The sequence below is a fragment of the Nyctereutes procyonoides genome, unplaced genomic scaffold (assembly GCF_905146905.1).
Source record: "Nyctereutes procyonoides isolate TBG_1078 unplaced genomic scaffold, NYPRO_anot_genome, whole genome shotgun sequence".
NCBI lineage: Eukaryota > Metazoa > Chordata > Mammalia > Carnivora > Canidae > Nyctereutes > Nyctereutes procyonoides.
Genome location: NW_026575140.1, coordinates 66,967,236 through 66,986,957, shown reverse-complemented (window position 1 = coordinate 66,986,957; position 19,722 = coordinate 66,967,236). Strand labels below are relative to the sequence as shown.

Sequence of the window (19,722 nt, the reverse complement as noted above, 5' to 3'; positions counted from 1 at the left end):
TTCCTTAATGTATTTTTTACTAATTCTTTTGCAGTTATGTAGTTTCTAAGCTTTGCCCTCAGGGGAACATAAGAGATCATTTGGCTTGCAAAATCTTAGACCTGTCAGAAATCAAATTTTTTTTTTTTTAAGAAATCAAATTTGTGTTCAAGCCTGATGGGGAAGGAGAGCCTTTCACAAATTTTATTAGCTTAAACTTCCTTGATCTACTCCCAAACACCATAACCATCTACATCAATGCCATCAATGCAGTACTATTAATGAAAGAAGCAGCTTATTCTTGGAACCTTTAATCTTCTTCCTGAAAGAGCTGATCTTCTAAAAGAAGCCATATTCCTTGATACCCTCTTCCCATATGCCAGACCTCAAAAATTACAGGTCCTAGATTTCTATGAACCCGGGAAGCAAAATACTGATATTTACCTTTTTAAGCTAATCCTTCCCTGCAGGTGTTCTAATGGGATCCAAGGTCTTAGAGGCATGTTTGTTTCATAGAAATACTCTAATACGTGGATTTGTAAACTTTTCTGTAACGGGCCAGATAGTAATATTTCAGGCTTTGCAGGCCACATGGTCTCTGGTACAGTGATCAGCTCTGCTGTTGCATAGTGAAAGCAGTTGTGTACTGTACATAAACATATGAGGATATTGAACTAAATGAGGGTATGAGTTCCAGTAAAACTTTATTTACAAAAATAAGGCATTGGGTTAGTAGATGATAGTTTTCCAGTCTCTGTTCTCATTTAACTGGGGAGGAAAGAAAGAAGTCATTTCAAAACATTCCTTTCTAGAAGAGACTAGAATAGATTTGAAGTTTTGATTTATTTTCAACATTTAAAATAATTTACACTTTTGTATAATTCACAAAGAGCCATAGCCTTGTCTATATTCTTCAAAATGATAGTTACTGCAAAAAACTGACAGAAAATAATGAATATTGGGAAATATTTAATTTAAAATTTAACTTTAAAACCCAAACTTATTTTTTTCCTCTTTCATAGTACAGAAGGAATTTTTGTTCTGAGAGAAAATGCATTGTTTTTATTTTCTTTAGTTTGTTTGCTAGTTTAGATGAATGATACAACAATGAGTTTTGTGTGCTTTATATATCAATCAACTAGATGGAAAGAATGGTCCTAAGAAAAGTTTGATAAGTTAGCTTGATGTCCCAGTTTTAGAAGGCAAATTCTAAAATGAACAATCCTAGAGCTTAGACTTGGCAATATTCAGTGTTATATACATTACATCTGTATAGCCAGATAGCCACATAAAATTTTTACATTATTTTATCAAGAATTTAAACTTTAACCAGTCATTTCTCTTCCTGCCCCTCTCCAAACCTCCCAAGTCTTAACTGCAATTACCTAAATTAATTCTGACCAGGACCAACAAAATTAAGAATGGTGAAAAGAAGTGTGTGTGTTACAATTAGCTTTCAAACCTCACAACATACAGATTTGTAGTTGTTCCTCCTTTGGGGAGTATACAAAGAGGGAGAATCATTATTTATAGGACATTGCACCCTCTTAAACAGACAAATTCTGTTGTTTTGTGTCCCAAAATGTCCTTGTTTTTAAACAAGAGTTGTCAGAATAATCTTTAAAAGTAGTACTTTTAAACTTACATAAAAATTTTTGGCTTTGTAGTGATAATGTTTTTTTCTCACTCATCAAATAAGAAAACACTTAACTTTATGATCTGTATACTGAAAGATTAAAATTCATGTCACTTACCTCCAAATATTATCTTGTCTTCATACCTGAAGAATGAATATGTACCAATAATTCAAAAAATTTTAATAATTGATAGGATTCACATCAAAATTTCTGTTTTAAATCAGTATTGTTTTCAGTCTTAATGTCTTGAGTTTCCTTACCTGATACTTAGTAAAGTAAAAAATTTTATAAGTTTTAAAGTGTATTTTATAGAGTTTTGAAATGGATGGCAAGTTGTGATACTTTGGAGATACTATTTTTTTTTTAAAACTAAAGATGTACTTCTAGCCTATGCTATACATTGAATTACAAAGAATTTTCATTTCTTCAAATTTTTTGTATAGTACTTTAAAAAATTATTAGACTTTTGCCAAGTTAAAACAAAGTATATATTCATTTGCAGATGTTCTGATTTTAGATTAGATTCTTCATTACCATTTTGGCTTCTTTCGATAATGAGAATAATTGGAATTAACCGCTGTTTGGTGGGGGGTGGGCGGTGTACATATATTTGACAGAACTAGAAGAACAGACTCGGAAAGCTCTAGAACTGGACCAGGAACGAAAACGAGCAAAGGAAGAAGCAGAAAGGCTTGAAAAGGAACGTCGAGCTGCTGAAGAAGCTAAGTCCGCTATCGCAAAACAAGCTGCCGATCAGATGAAGAATCAGGAACAACTGGTCAGGAACCTGTCTTAGTTCTGTTTCAGAAAAAAGAACAATTGAGACAAAAGCATGATGAAACAAACCTTGTAAAATTCAGTATATTAACATCTGGAAGGCAAACCAAAGCTACAAAGTGTGGAAATAAACCTAAAAGTTTTATTTCGGCCTTAAAAAAAAATCACCTAAAAATAAAGATATTAAAATATAAATGGAGCCTATTGCTAACAAAAGATTTCAGATTGACTTAAACTTCGCATAAGCCAGTAATGCGTTTTTTTTTTTTTTAGATAAATTGACACTATGTTCTCATTCCTTCTTAGAAGATAACTGTAGGCCATAATTTATTGAATGTTTTTGTTTGTTTATTGAACTTGCAAGTATTGAGTAGGCATGACTTTTTTTTTTTTTTTTTTTTTTTTTTTTAGGCATGACATTTAAAAGATCCTGGAATTAAATATTAGCTCAGACATTTTACTTGCTACATGTCCTTGAATCTTTGAGCTTCAGATCCTTCCCTTTGAAAAAAGGAGTAAAGGCACCAAATAGGATTGTTGGGGAATCCAGTGAGACTATTTGATAACATGCTCTTTAAACTAGAAAGCATTATATAAATTGCATTCTTTTTCTTTTGTAGGCTTTAGCAAGTACTTTATTGATCAAAGTTAAAAAATAGCACCTGAGTTGTACATTTAAGTTCCTGCTATGAAACAGGAAGAACTACTTGTCTATTAAATAATAAAACTGCTCTCACTTTGCTTACTAGTTCATAAGACCTACTATAAATATTTATGATCTTAAATATTACCTTTTTTAAAATAAAAGACTGTCTAAAAGAGAAACATATAAAACAGCCCAAGGATGTACATTAAAGCTTTGTTGACAGAGTGTTAATTTTAGAAATGTATTTTTTTTAAGTATTGGTAATCATATTCTTTATTTTAGGCAGCAGAACTTGCTGAATTCACTGCCAAGATTGCACTTCTAGAAGAAGCCAAGAAGAAAAAGGAAGAGGAAGCTACTGAGTGGCAACACAAGGTGATCATTTGTTTCTTCAGTCAGTATCAGTTATGGAATATCTGTTTTTGTACCCAGTAGTATGCTGAGTTTATAGAGATAAATATAAGATACGGTCACAATTTAGAGAGAAAAGATAACTGTGTATATGAATGTGTGTATTGTAATAAATTACTAATCTGTTGATGCAAGCTAAGTACTTTGGGAACACAGAAGAGGTGATTAATTTCTTTGGATTAAGGCAGGTGTTGGGGAAACCTTTCTAAATTTAAGCTGGATCTTGAATAGTAAATTGAATTTCGGGGTAGAAAAGATTAAAAGTGGTTAGAGACTGCAAAGTTCATCTTTCCAGAGGGAACTGAATGTGAATAGAATGTACATGGCAGACTTGAACCTAAACTTTGGAGTATAGGTTCAGAAATCCTGAGAGATGTGGCCAGAAGATTACAGAGGAAATTAAGTTGTAAAGGGCTTTAAATAAATTGCAAGATGATAGGGAGTGTCTGTAGACATTGGGCTATAAAGAATTGGAAACAGGACTATAACATGACCAAGTATGGCTTTATAAAAATAATGTAGCAATCAATGTGGAGGATGGATTGTTCTAATGGGTAGGATTACCTGAGAAAGAAGAGGAACAGGATTGTTGAGAGACTCTTGTGGTAGACTCAAGGGCATGACCACCAAATAATGGACATGAAGTCTTTAAGGGATGCAATGAAGATGATACATAATGAAATTTCTTTCTTTCTTTCTTTTTTTTTTTTACAGATTTTATTTATTTATTTGAGAGAGAGAAAACAGAGGGAGAGAGCACAAACGGGGAGGGGGGAGGGGTGCAGAGGGAGAGGGAGAAGCAGACTCCCCTGAGCAGAGAGCCTGGCTCAGGGCCCAATCCCAGGACCCCAGGATCATGATCTGAGCCGAAGGCAGATGCTTTACCGACTAAGCCCCCCAGGCACCCCAGGAGTTTGTACTTTTTAGACCCTTCCAGCATTTGCTCACTCGTCATCCTCCCTGACACCCTCCACTTCTGGTAACCAGGAATTTGTTCTTTGTATCCATGAGCTCTGTTTTTAAATTTTTTTACACTTACATATAAATGAGATTATATGCTATTTGTCTTTGTCCTACTTCACTTTGCATAATGCCCTCAAGTTCCATCCATGTTGACATAGACAGCAAGTTTCTTTTTTATGGCTGAATAATATTCACGTGTATATGTAAACCACACTCTCTTTACCCAGTCATCCTTTGATGAACAGTAGGGTTGCTCTATGTTGGCTGTTGTAAATAAGGCTGCAGTGAACATGGTGGTATATATTGTTTCAACTTAGTGTTTTCATTTTTGGGGAATAAATACCTAGAAGTGGAGTTGCTAGATCATATAGTAGTTCTATTTTTAATTTTTTGAAGAACCTCTGTAGTGTGTTCCATAGTGGCTGCACCAATATACATACTCACTAATAGTGCACAAAGGTTCTCTTTTCTCCATGTCCTTGACAATACTTGCTATTTCTTTTTGATAATAGCCATTTTGAGTGGTGTGAGGTGGTAGCTCATTGTGGTTTTGATTTGCATTTCCATGTTGATTAGTGATGTTGAGCACCTGTTCCATGTGTCTGTTGGCCATCTTTATCTTTTATGGAAAGATATCTATTCAGATCCTCTGCCCATTTTTAAATCGGATTGTTTTTTAACTGTTGTGTGAGTTTCTTTTATACTTGGATATGTGATTTGTAAATATTTTCTCCCATTCAGTAGGTTGCCTTTTCATTTTTTTAATAGTTTTCTGTGCAGAAGCTTTTTAGTTTGATGTAGTCCCACTTATTATTGCTTTTTAACTTTACTTTTGGTGTCCAATCCAAAAAATAATTGTCAAGACCAATGTCAAGGAGCTTGCTACATATGTTCTCTTCTAGGAGTTTTATCGTTTTAGATCTGTTCAGATTCATGATCATTTTGGGTTGATAATCTGTATGGTGTAAAATAGTGGTCTACTATTATTCTTTAGCACATGTCTGCTGAGTTTCCCCAGTACCCGGTTATTGAAGAGACCGTCCTTTCCTCATTGTATAATTTTGGCTGCTTCACTGTAAATTAATTGATCATATTTGTGTGAGTTTATTTCTGGGCAGACTACATTCAAAATTGACCCAAAATCTTTTATAGCTAATTTGGCAGGACAGTGTCCAGATTAGGACTTTGCATTGTATATGTTTGTTCTAAGTCTCTTTTAAAATAGGACAGTCCTTTTTATGATACCGAATTATTGCAAGGACCTGCAGACTGTCTGTCCCTTCTCCTTTATTTTTGTTTAGTTGCTTCCTCGTGGTGTTACCTTCTCCTTTTATTATCATTAGTATTCCTTGTAAACTGGAAGATAGACCTAAAAACTTAAAGGATTGAAGTTAAAAGTTTTTGGCTACAATGCCTTAGAAGTGAGACTGCCATATAATTTATCACCCAAATCAGAACATATTTTAGAGTGAAACGTGTTGTTATTAATATAATTATGGACCACAGCGTAAAACAGGACTTTTCTAGGCAAACCAACAATATACCACCCAAATAATTGGTAATGTTGGCTATTTCCTGTTGTATCATCTCAGGAGACACTTATTAACGGGTTAACCTAGCATAAATGATTTTAATTGATGACTGGATTAGAGTAATTAATGATGGTCCAATTCCTCCTGACTGGTGACATGTTCCCCCTTGTGGCTAAAACATGATCTCTTAGATGTGGCATTCATTGGCATTATATTAGTACATTTCTCATCAACCATTTGCATAACAATTTTAGCAACATTGGATCATTCTTGCCAGAATTAACAATTTTATTAGGTTTTGCAAAGTGACGTATTTTAGTTCTGTCACTCCTACTTGCTGGCATTCCTGTATAAAAATAGAGCTTTCATCAGTAGCCCTTATTTTCATTGCCCTGAAATATAGTTTCTTTTAGGGAAGAAGGATAACTTGATTCTTTTAATTACCAATTTTAAGGGAACTTGCTGATAAACTTATTTTTAATGTTCAGGCTTTTGCAGCCCAGGAAGACTTGGAAAAGACCAAAGAAGAACTCAAAACTGTGATGTCTGCACCTCCTCCACCTCCACCACCACCAGTCGTTCCTCCAACAGAAAATGAACATGATGAGCATGATGAGAATAATGCTGAGGCCAGTGCTGAATTGTCAAATGACGGGGTGATGAACCATCGAAGTGAAGAGGAACGTGTAACAGAAACTCAAAAAAATGAGCGCGTTAAGAAGCAACTCCAGGTATTTAAAATTTGTTGTTGTATGTGCATTTATAAAATATAGCTAGTATTCCTCCCATTTATTAAGACAAACTTATTAAAAAGGAACACTTTTTTTTTTTTAAGCCTTTACCACTAGCTGTCCTTGTGGTTGGTTTATGAGTAATTGGCTTACAGTCACCTTGTTTCACTTCTTACATTGTAGCAAGTGTTTGTTAGCCTTGGGTGATTAAGCCTTCAGTTACAACTGGAATCAATGTTAAAAGGTAGTAGGTATTTTAATGCTCTTTAAAAGACAAATTAGTTTAGTTTTTAACCAGTGAAGTCTACATTAAAAACAATATAATTTATAGACTAACTGTATGACATTATGTAATCTGAACTATTCACATTTTATAGTGACAAAAGGTCACTTTATTAAAAGCACATAGAGCAAAATAGGAAATTTTTAACTTGATTAGACCTTTTTTTCCAGAAAAGTTCTCTAATTTTTTAATTGGTGAGATCTTTAAATATTAATAAACAGAAGAAAATGATGTGATAGTTTTAATAAATACACTAAGACTTTGGAGAAAGTTTCTCTCATGGCATAGATTTTAGATCTTAACATTCTGTAATGTCTCCATTGAGCCTTTTTTTGGTAAATCCTTTCAAGTGTTGTATGAGAAAGTTGAGGAAATGTGGAATGTCATGGTTGACGAGTATAGAAATGAAAGGCAATGGGTCTTCCACCTTTGCCACCACCTCTGCTGTGGCTACAAGTAAAACAAAGTTACACACTTTAAAGAAAAAGATGTGACAATGGGAATTTTAGTATATGAAAATATAAGATATGTGGTGTGTGTGTGTGTTCATAAGCTTTTTAAAATCTAAGAAAAAAAATCCTAGTCATTTTTTTCTTTTTTAAACGTAGGCACTAAGTTCAGAATTAGCCCAAGCTAGAGATGAAACCAAGAAAACACAAAATGATGTTCTTCATGCTGAGAATGTTAAAGCCGGCCGTGATAAGTACAAGACTCTTCGGCAGATTCGACAAGGCAACACCAAGCAGCGGATTGATGAGTTTGAAGCCATGTGAGAGCTGTTATTTTGCATACATGTTCTTCATAAGCTGAACCACCAACAGAGAAAAGCAGGCCTTTGCAGATGTGATGGAACGCATCCCACCTTGCCAAAGCACTTACACCAGTTGACTGTGGTGGCTAAAGACGTACTTGAGGGAAGCTCTTCAACATTAAGGCAGTGTGATGTCATGCTTGATTTTCTTTTCATTTTGGGCCAGGGAGTGAAGGACAGCGTTCCATCGCCTCCTGTCACATTTTCAGTTTCCATTGTTTTTTTTTCTGTTGGAGATTAACACTAATGATCATGTCTGACAAATGTGTATGCGTGATTTTAGTACTTTGTACAGTTCAAAGGATGATGGTGACTTAATGAGTGTTCAGGTAGAGTGCTCTGTTTCTTTTGCCCCTTCCAAATTTTGCTTGTATTTCCACATTCTGTCTTGCTCCTGTCTCATTCGGCGTGCCCTTCTCCTAACTTGCCATGCCAATAGCCATAATTCTGCCATCATACAGATCATTGGCAGTGGTTAAAATGAGGGTAGGTGACAGGGTAGATCATGTGATAACTGTGTAGAAGATGGCTATGAATCATGAAAAGGATTTAGAATATTTAACAGTGAAGCATGCAGCTGGTGGTTAATATTTTTAAATCCCAATTTAACTATTGGGTATTTGGTATTTGCTTACTTAATTACAGTCCTCCTTGATAGCTGAATTGATTGGTGTTCATCTCCTGTCATCCTTTGATTTTCTTTGCCTCCCGTTCACAAAGGTGTAGACAGCAGGTAATAGTTCCCTAGGAGAATTTATGGAAGAAATACTACCTGCAAATAGTAATTGTCTCTGAAAGGTTAAAAAGTCTGTTTTTCATAGACTGATTTAGACAGATGTTTAATTTAAAAAAATTTGTTTGTTGATAATTTATTATAATCATGAAAAAACAAAAAGCAAAACAAAAATCCCAAACCCTGAACCTTTCTGGAAGGGCACCATATAAAAACATCAGTCCCAAAGAAGGGCAGTAATACATACTACCTCACTACTACACCTGTGATGACTGGTTGTTCCAACCCAGTGGAGTGTGTAAAGCTCTGCATTTTATAATACATACCAATACTTTCAATCATGCAAGGAGTATTTCTGAGATTTCCTTTTCCTGCAGAATATCTTAGAGTGCTTAATTTTTTACTGCCTTTTTGTTGAGATGAATTGTGGGACTCTGATTTACATTAAAATTGTAAGCTCTTGCTGGTATACTATCTTCCTGGAGGGGTGTTGTATGTCAGAGGAAATTGTGTGTGTGTGTGTGTGTGAGAGAGAGAGAGAGAGAGAGAGTGTGAGTGAGTGAGAGGGAGAGAGAGATTTGCCCTTGTAGCATATGAATGTCTGTACCTTCATTTCTTGATATAACTTGCATAATCATTTTAGCAGATTCGGTTTCTAAATCATTGTGCTTATTTTTCTCATTCTCTAAAAATAGTTAAATTTGGTTTGTTAATCCTATTTTAGAAATTACAATTTTAGGTTATGTTGAGTTCAATTATGTCTTAAGAAATCTTTCCAGTTTGAAAGATGTTCTGATATTCACATGTTCTAATATTTTGTTTATTGTAAAACATCTAGACTTGGACATAAAGAAAGCCTTGTTTTCTCTGTGTGGTTCAGCTACTTTTCATTTGGTATTATGCACTCAAATTTACATTTATCTATTAAAATTGCCATTTTGTTAAGCATTTTTCATGCACAGTAGATTGAAGTTGTGTCCGAAAATATCTCTTGTGCTTTTTTGATTTTGCTGACTATAAAAGGATTAATCTGGGCAGACATATGAAAAGGAAAAGTTGCATTTAATATATTTTTTGGACTTTGTAGGACAAAAGATAACTGGTTAATAACCTTGAAGTGACTGTTGTACGGTGGTTGTGCACATGCTTCAAAACACTGCAGAGGAGAGTATTTCTCCTTGCAGCACATCAGAGGAATAGTTGAACTCTGCTCTTCATGCGTTAAAGCATAAATGTTCACTTTTCCAAAGCATCAAAGCCATTGCCATAGTAAGTGAAAACTTGGACTTCCATTGGATTTTTATTAATTTTCTACATTTTGATTGTGTGCACTACCATTGCTACATCAGTTTGATATCAGTGTTGAAAAACTACCAGTTATATTTGCTGTTTATAATCTATTTGTAGATTAGGATTAAAATGGATTTAATCCATTTTTAAAGCTGTGTGAATTTTTCTAAACAGGAACAACTATTTGCAATATGGGTTTTCATAGTGATTAAATCAGTTATAACTCTTATTAGCAGCTGAGAGCACATGTTCATATAGCAATGTAAAATATATTAATGAGTATTTGGTAAATTCCAACAGGCTTTTACCATTAGCATAATTTTGTGTTGTACAATTAAGTTACAATTACATCTATAATTTTGGATAACATTCATTGGTTAACAATAAAGTGACAAAAGCTCATGCCTTCAAGGTCCACTGTTGTTATTTAACATGGATTTTTTTGCATATTTCTGAAAATTATAATTTTAATTAGACCCATGAATCATCACATCTTAAAAATGAGAAATGGATAGCGAAAATTTTCAAAATCCTCACAGATTTGTCTCCCCCAAATTATGCCTCTTTGGTATAAAAGTAATAGTGATTGTTAATTTTGTGAAAAATTAAATTGTTAAATTGACTCTCTTGATAACAGAAAATTATTTAGGATTTCCAGTCATTGCTTTAAGTGTATATTGTTTATAGTTTCTTTTTCCTAAGGAAAATATAGTTTCATTGTCATTGATTAATCTTGCTATTAAAATGCTAATATTCTTTAAAGAACTATATACTAAGTGCATTTATTTAGATACATATTTTATTGTAAACAGACATTATAGTGCATTTATCATAAATATAGGTTATAGTCTTTAAAAGCTTCTTCCTAATTTTTAACATAAATATTCTTAAATAAGTCATAAATCTGTTCTAAATGAAAAAGATGGGTTTCTGCTCAGTTTATAGTAATATTTAACTGTCACTTTACTTTTTTCTCAAAGCCAGGTAGTGATTTTTTTATTCCAAGAAAAGGAAGGTAGAATTTTATAAGATTGCTTTATATGTAATTAGAGTTTTTCTTTAAGAACTAGAATTACCACTTACAAAGTTATCATAGACTATATTGAAACTCTCACTTCTGAGATCATTAGAGAGGAATTTCAATATTAGTGTTAGGATTAAAAATAATAAATGCCACTACTTTCTGTCTCAATTTTTATTACCTTGTTGATTAGTGATGTTTGTAGAAATGAAGCTAAAACCTTTTTAGATCCAAAAGCATCCCGTTCTATGTATGCATGAGTAAAAGTTTTTAATCTAAAGCTTAAAACTTAAGTTTTAAGTATAAATTATAGCCTTTATCATTAATTTGCTGAACTGATTGATTAGTAAACCAAAGTTTAGTTATCCTGAAGGGAAATCATCTGAGTAGGGAGTTATACTGGTAGACACCTTCCTCTTTTTTTTTTTTTTTTTTTTAAGATTTTATTTATTCATGAGAGACACAAAGAGAGGCAGAGACACAGGCAGAGAGTAAAGCAGGCTCCATGCAGGGAGCCCGACATGGGACTGGATCCCCGGTCTCCAGGATCACACTCTGGGCTGAAGGCGGTGCTAAACTGCTGAGCCACATGGGCTGCCTGATCCCTTCCTCTTTTAAGTTTGTTCTAAATGAGCAGAACTTCAGCATTTTCTTACTTCATTTTTGTAATTAGAAAATAATCTATCAAATACTTTATTGTGGTTTATTAAGTAAAAGGTCAGCATTCTAGTACATTTCAAAAGTTCAGTGGATTCTGCAGATGTTCTGAGAACATGAAATGTCAAGGTAATCCTCACATTCTACATTGGTGGTGAGGAAACCTTGGTTCACACAGTGTTTCACATAGTAAAGCTTATCACAGTCCCATCCTTGACTTTTCCAATTAAATTACCTTAACTCCCATTTTTCCCTCGTGGACCTCCTTCTTAGTACATCCATCTTTTAAGATTTTAAGAGCTGCCATTTTCCTTCCAGAAAGATCCTGACTCCTCAGTATTTTGACTTCCCTTAAGCTCTGTGATCCAAGGGTTATCTGATTTCACATTACATACACTGCTTTAGGAGTTGACCACAGAATTTTAAGGTTTAAAATCATGACTAAGATAATAACCCAGTGGTACGTCTTTTAAATTCAGGTTTGTTTGGCTCTGGGGTTTTCCAGATCATTTAGCTAATATATTGTTATATGCTATAGTCTAGTATATGGCAACAGGAGTAGAATGATGGTGACCCTTTGTTTTGGCCTCTCTTAAAATGTGGAACTTTGATACTAATTTATCTTAGATCATTTGCATTAATCTGATAAAATACTAGATTTCTTTTAAGATGGCAGCACCACTTTGTTGATTCATGTCATTTGTATGCCCAGATTCCTCCGTGCTTACATCTAGTCAGTGGCTTCCATCCATGTAATTTATTATTTTTATTACTTGGTTCCAGTTGCTCACTTTTATATAATGATCACTTAATAAATTAAGATTCACTTTGATACTTATGCATGTCATTTAGTTTACTCCTAAAAGTAATAATCCTGGTTTTTGTCACTGTTGACTAAGTCTAAAGAGCACACGTTTGTCTTACAAGTGGTGATACAGCATCAGAATCTTTGAGATTTATATGATGATCCTTGGAAAAGTTTCTTTTGATAAAACATGGATTATGTGAAATTCTTCTTTGTGTTATTACATATTTACATTTAATTTTTTGCAAGTTAAAATGTCTTAACTTATGTGTTAGACCTAGAAAAATGCATGTATGTTTTAGACTTAGAAGGCAACACCTTCTCCCTCCTTTTCCTTTGGTTTATACTGAAACGTCTATGTAATTCAGGTTGAGCACTGGAATCCTTTATACCATTACTCCATTTATGAAATTATTTACTTTAAAATTTTAGCTATTTTGGATAGAGTTCTGTAATGAAAGAAAGTACTACAACATAAGATCAGAAAAAGAAATTAATAAGGATGAGAATAAGAATTTATAATATAGTTTCTCAAGTTTGCTTATTCTCTGACAGATTAATTTTTATTGTATAGGTCAAATTTTAAACACTGTATTTAAAGATATCCCTTAATGCCTGGGTGGCTCCGTGGTTGAGCGTCTGCCTTCCACCCAGGGCCTGATCCTGGAGACCCGGGATCGAGTCCCACGTCGGACTCCCTCCATGGAGCCTGCTTCTCCCTCTGCCTGCGTCTCTGCCTTTCTCTCTCTCCTTGTGTCTCTCATGAATAAATAAATAAATAAAATATTAAGAAAATAAATAAAGATATCCCTTAAAAAGTGCCTAATTACAGAAGTTTTTCTAACTTGATTCATTTTATATTGACAAACCAATCAAGCATAGTAATTAATAATATCTATATTAAATGTTGAGTTTTGTGGAGTCAGTTTTCAGTTGAATCTTCATTTTTTATTTATTTTTTTTAAAGATTTTATTTATTTATTCATAGAGACAGAGAGAGAGAGGCAGAGACACAGGCAGAGGGAGAAGCAGGCACCATACAGAGAGCCCGACGAGGGACTCGATCCAGAGTCTCCAGGGTCACGCCCTGGGCTGCAGGCGGCGCTAAACCCCTGCACCACTGGGGCTGCCCTGAATCTTCATTTTTTAAATTTGTTAAAAATATATAAGACATAAAATTTATCATTTTAGCTACTTTCAAGTAGTGTACCATTTAGTGACATTAATTACATGCATGTTTCACAACTTTTGCCACTATTCATCTCCAGAACTTTTACATCATGCCAAACAGAATCCTTAAAACACTCGTTTCCCGTTCCTCCATCTTCCTAGTCCCCGGTTACCACTGTCCTACTTCCTGTCTCCGAATTTGACTACTCTAGGTGACTCACAATATTTGTCCTTTGTGTCTGATCCCTTTCACTTAGCATAATGTTTTCAAGGCTTACCCATGTTATCATATGTATCAGAATTTCACTCTTTCTAAAGGCTGGATAATATTCCATTATATATATATATGCCACATTTTTTTTTAATCCATCAGTCGGTGGACATTTGGGTTGTTTCCACAGTTTGACGTGTGAATAGTACTTCTGTATACAAATACCTGTTCAGACCCCTATGTTCAGTTCTTTGGAGTACATATTCAGAAGTAAAGTTGCTGATCTTATGTTTAATTTTTTGAGGAATTGCCATACTGTCTGTATAGCAACTGTGCCATTTTACATTCCCATCAGCAGTGCATAAGGGTTCAGTTTCTCCACATCCTCACCAACAACTGTTATTTTTTGTTTTTCTGTTTTTAAGAATGGCCATCCTAATGGGTAAAGTGGTATCTCATTGCGGTTTTGATCATTTCTCTGTGATGCGTTTTTCTGTGATACTGAACATCTGTTCATGTGCTTATTGACCATTTTTTGTGGAAGTGCTTGTTCATGTTTTGTCCACTTTTAAATTTTTTTTTGTTCTTAAGTTATAGTTCTTTATTCTGGATATTAATCCCTTGTCAGATATATGAGTTATAAATAATCCATGGCCAGATACAAGAGTTGCAAATATTCTCTCCCATCCTTTTGGTTGTCTTTTTACGCTATTGATAGTGTCCTTTTTTGCACAAAAGATTTTAATTTTAATGAAGTCAACTTTTATTTTCTTTTGTTGCCTGTGCCTTCTGTGTTCATGTTCTTTTAAAAAGATTTTATTTATTTATTCATGAGAGACACAGAGAGGCAGAGACATAGGCAGAGGGAGAAGCAGGCTCCCTATATGGAGCCCAATGCAGGACTCATTCCCAGGACCCCGGGATCACGACCTGAGCCGAAGGCAGACACTCTACCACTGAGCTACCCAGGTTCCCCTCAGGTTCATGTTTTTAAAGAGAAAACATTTTTTGGTAAAGGTATAATTGAAAAGAGGCAAGGCAGAGAATGATTATGTTCAGTGGTTAGAGTCTATAAAGAGTAGGCTGTCTTAACTGGGATAGAAAATGTGATTTCACTGTACACCGATAACAGGATGGTGAAGCTAGGGTGGGCTGGGCCAGGAATTTATGGAGTCTTGAATCCTGTGCTGAGGTGGTTTAGTTTGATTTGAAGACATCTGGTGCTTTTGGGGAATGCAGTTACTAAGGAAACAATAACTAAATTTTGCCCCAGAGGAGAATTCATGCTGCTGTGCAAGGTATACTAGAGAGTGCAGAATATAAGGAAAGCTTGATAGAAGAACGTCATGTACAGGAATTGGCTGGAAGAAAGGTTAGAGTCTAGAAATACCTAGGTGTAATTTGCTCTCATATTTACTATGTGTAATTAATACTTTTTCTTCTGCTTATTTTCCAAATGATCTCTTTGGGGGTAGTTAAGACCTCTGTTTTTATTCTTTTATCTGTGATCTTTTGGAGAGAGGTTCTTCAGTGGCACCAGAAGAGAACCAGAAATGAAAGACGTTCAAGAACAAATGGATTGGATTCTGAGTTCTAATTCCAGGTCTTACCCTCACTTGGACTCCGGTTTTGCGTTATTTTTAAATATTTATTTATTATTTTAGAGAGAGAGTATGCGCGCATGTGTTTGGCAGTGGGGGCAGAGGGAGAAAGGAGAGTCTTAAGTAGACTCCGTGCTGATCACAGAGCCCAATGACAGTCTGACTCTCACGACTGTGAGGTGACACCTGAGCCCAAACCAAGAGTTAGACGCTTAACTTAGGCATCACCCAGGTATCCCTGTACTCCAGTTTTTATGAGCAATTTCAGAGTTCTGAATTAGATGGTCTGATTCAGCATATTTCTCTGGAATCTGATTTAGACACTTGGATTCCAGAAACACTGTCTTCCACAAAGTGTAATGCCTGACCAAGGGTTAATATTCACATACTTTGAATCACGAATACTTGTTTGTGGTTGAAAACTATTAATGCAGAGTGTGCTTACAATAATAATTGCACCAGTGTCATTTCTGCTCCCAGTTGGCCCTGATAATGTAGTGACTGGAAGAAACTTAAAGGATTTTTTAAAATAGGTTTTAAGTGGTTAGAAAAATAATTTCTTTCAGCTCATTATGAAGGGGTTATATTACTTACAGAAACAACTAAGTGAAGATTGTCTCAACATACACATGCAATTATTCACTGGCTGTGGCAGCTTTGAACAACTTACTGTGGAAATTTCTGTAGGTTTTTAAAAGTTAAGATTTGATTATGCCTCATCAATGTGGCTTTTGCTAGAAGTATGACTTGATTCATCTGTTTATGCCCAAATGATACATTAGGGTTTTTCTTCCTTTTTGTTTTTGCTTGTTTTCCCCAGATAATTCCTAGTACGATATACTTGTTAATTTTTAGGCCATAAAACTTTTGAATGTAAGTAAAATACAATCTTTTGGTAATCTAAGTTACAAGTGGATGGTTTTCCTCCTCCACTAACTTTAAAATATAATACCTTAACCATGGTATGTGGGTTAAATGTAGAATATTACAGCTTTTTAATTTGTGTTTTTTAAAAGTACTTTCTACCAGAAGACAAAATCTTTCAGTGTATGCAAAAGAAAATCATAATTCAGCAGTCTGTTTACTTTTTAAGTAGTATTTGCAAATGTGGTATCAAGCACTGTTTATAATGAATCGTGGAATGAGAACCCAGAACCTAATCATCTGTATACTTTATTTATAATCTTGTTTAATGTGCTGGGCCGCATTACATTCCAGTATAAGTTGATGCTTTAAGGATGTTTATAATGAATTTGGGAGGCACAGACTGTATTAAAGGCTATGCATCAAAATGTATAGAAAATATATTCATTGGAAAAGTGGTTTTGCATCTTTAGTGGGTATTATTGGCATTAACATTTTTGGGGTGTTCTCAAGCATTAGGAAGACTGGAAGCGAATCTGTCTTCTAGATTACTGGTCTGATGTCTTCAGGTAAGAAGATGTTCTCTACCACCTTTTATTTTTGAACCCTTGTGCTCTAGTTCTTAGACATGAAAAATTTAAAAGATTTTTCAGTTTAATGATGTTATGAAAGAAATGGTGAGGGAGGGGGACACAGAGAGGCATGGCTTTCTTCCCTAAAGTGGTAAGACTATTACATGTATACTTACGCATTCATAGTGCCATTCCTTCCGCCAGGGGTTTGCAGAGCCATTGCTGTTTATGGGGGATGGCTGAGACCCTTTGTGTTGTGGAAATTATAGTTAAATCAGAGTTAAGACACAGACCCAAAGTGAGATGCAGAAAGTAAAATAGTAAATACGAGAAGAGAAAGGTGCAATAAAATGTGCAGAAGTTAGTTGGGAGTTAAGTTAGAGGTTGTTTAGTAGGTGCTAATTAGCAGATGAGAAGCATGATACCGACTTGAGTGATCTGGCTGGGAAATGTTTTCTTCATTTGTAAGATTATAGCAGCTTGGGAAGCATCAAACGTTATAAATTCATTACAAAGCAGGCCAGCTAATATTGTACATTTGTTAAGTCAGATCCTACCATTTCTCAAAATCCTCGAGGCTTTCCGTCTCAGAATAAAAGCCATAATCTTCTCAGTGGCTTTCAGAGCCCAAGATCTGGTCCCTTGTTGCTCTTGGACCTCATTTGTTGATTTCTCCTTCTCTTACTAGATTAATGTCAGCTGGCTTCTTTCTTAATCTTTAGCCAGAGCTCCTATTACCTCAGCTTAGTATGCCTCCCCCCCCCCCCCGCCCGCAGATACCTTTATAATTTATTTCTTTGTGATCTCCGGGATTTTGCTTAAATGTCCCCTCACTGTGGTCTTCCCTTACCACTTTATTTAAAATTGCATCGTTCCCAGTATTCCCTACACATTTCTTTCCAGTTTTTTTTTTCTCTGTAGCACTTGCCATCTCACATACTGTATGTTTATATTTGTATACACATCTCCCTTGACTTATGATGGGGTTACATTTGTTAAGCTGTAAGTTGAAAATATCCTAGGTAGAAAGTGCATCTAATACACCTAATCTCCCAAACATCATAGTTTAGTTTAGCTGACCTCGGATGGGCTCACAACATTTACATTACAAATTTGTCTAACACAAAGCCTATTTTATAATACAGTGTTGACGGTCTCATGTAATTGGTTGAATACTACACTGAAAGTAAAAATAGGATAGTTGTCTTGGTACAGAATGGTTGTCAGCATATGAGTTGTTGACCTTCATGATCACTCCGGGCTGACCTGGAACTCTGCCGCTGCCTAGCATCAGGTGACAGGATGGTACTGCATATTACTAGCCTACAGAATTCAAATTTTGAAGCATGGTTTTAACCAATGTATATCACTTTCATATCATTATAAAGTTGTAAGTCAGGGACTGTCTGCATCATTTATTGTCTTCCTTCTCCCACTGGAATGTAAGCTCCATGAAGGCAGGAATTTTGTGCAATGATATGCACTCAGTGCCTAGAGCAGTGACTGGCACATGGTAGGTGCTCTCTATGAACTGTGAAGTGAATAGGATAAAGTATGAAAGCTCAGAAGGAAGGCATCTAATCTTTCTGGAAAGGTCCAGGGAAGACTTCCTGGAAGGAGATGATCCGTAAGCCAAGTCTTTAAAAATGAATTATTCTTAAATGGGTGGGGGAGAGGGAATAGGAAGACTAGATAGAAGGAGCTACATATACAAACCCATGAAGGCACAGAAAAAGTGATTGTGGTGGAATTAATTGTCAGTTTATATTATAAAGGTTGAAGTTTGAGATTCAGAAGGTAGGGTCATGAAACACTAGAAAATCATGAGAGGAAGTAGATGTGTGTGTGCCTTTGACATTTCTTTTTGGACAATTTAAGTTTGGAATGCTGATGAAATGTCAGTTGAAATTTCCCAAGGGTAAAGTGTAAGAAGGCGGTGACTGGGTTTAGCATAGAACCTTGGTGAGAATACAATGTTTAGTGCCAAAGCAAGAGATGGGAGAGAGAACTGCAGAAACACTCCAGGGCAGGGGTTTGGGTGGCACATGTGACCACCAGTGTCTTAGGAAAAAGGTCTGTTACAGTATTTAAAGTGTACACTGGTTTTGGCAACAGGAAGATAATTGAAAAGAGCACTTTCCCTGGAATTAGAATAGTTTTGTTGTTTTTTTTTTTTCACTTAACTGTACAGTGTCTTCTGGAACATACTCCCACAAACGTATGCATACAGCAGGAAAATGCTCCTCCTGGTGGTTTCTCTGTCAACTACAGACGTCTGAAGCTGACACCAATGTGCATCCTGGCAAATGGCCATCTGTGTCCCTGTTCACCTTTGGGGGATGGATGCTCCATGTGGCCCTTGAATGATTGAACCTACTCAATTTCACTCATTAAACATTTGTTAAATACTTGTAGATCTTGAGGATTTGCTGATAATTTCAAAAATGCATAGACTAGAGAAGGAAACAGAAGAGTTAAACAATGTGACAATGAGACAAGTAAACAAGAGAACACATACAAAGATTAGCAGCCAGCCTCTTGCTGACATCTGTAAGCAGGCCGAGGCTCTGGTGATGGTCAGCAGTTAATTCAGGAACAAGTACCATTCTCTGCCCCACCCCACCCCCGCTTCCTTTTAAGGCTGAGGGAACATCTCCGTGGATGTCCAGTGGTGGTCTCAATGCTGTTTGCAGGGGTTCCAGGAAAAAAATCACACCTTCAGAATAATTTCTAAAGCTAAAAAGAGGGGGCATCAGCTGTATGGGTGGAAGCTGGTCTGGGAGAAAAAAAGAGCTCCAGAGCCCAGTAGGGGGCAGTGCTGAGTAGTGGTAGGACTGCCCTGGGGTATGGGTCAGGCCAATTCTAACTTGGGCTGATTCTAGAGACCTCAGGGAAGGTGAAAATGAATTTTGTGTATGTTCTGGAGCTGCCAAGGAACTTTTGGTGGGAGGAGTCCTTGAATTTACTCATCCAAATATTTTAGTACCTAGTACCTGCCAGGCACTGTCTACATACTGCTCATTGAAAA

At 35.6% G+C, this 19,722-nt stretch overlaps 1 protein-coding gene across 5 annotated transcripts in view; it reads left to right on the top strand.

Annotated features, from left to right (window-relative positions):
* Nucleotides 1–19,722, top strand: part of RDX (radixin) — a 151,293-nt gene that overhangs the window by 119,378 nt on the left and 12,193 nt on the right. For 4 of the 5 annotated variants that reach the window (XM_055304925.1, XM_055304923.1, XM_055304924.1 and 1 more), the window contains 4 exons: nt 2,234–2,394; nt 3,322–3,414; nt 6,434–6,676; nt 7,568–9,490. In XM_055304925.1, the coding sequence (XP_055160900.1) occupies nt 2,234–2,394; nt 3,322–3,414; nt 6,434–6,676; nt 7,568–7,732 (662 nt within the window). In that variant the 3' untranslated portion in view covers nt 7,733–9,490. Of the gene's footprint in view, nt 1–2,233; nt 2,395–3,321; nt 3,415–6,433; nt 6,677–7,567; nt 9,491–19,722 lie in introns of those variants that run through there. The other variant, XM_055304926.1, reaches the window with a different exon arrangement.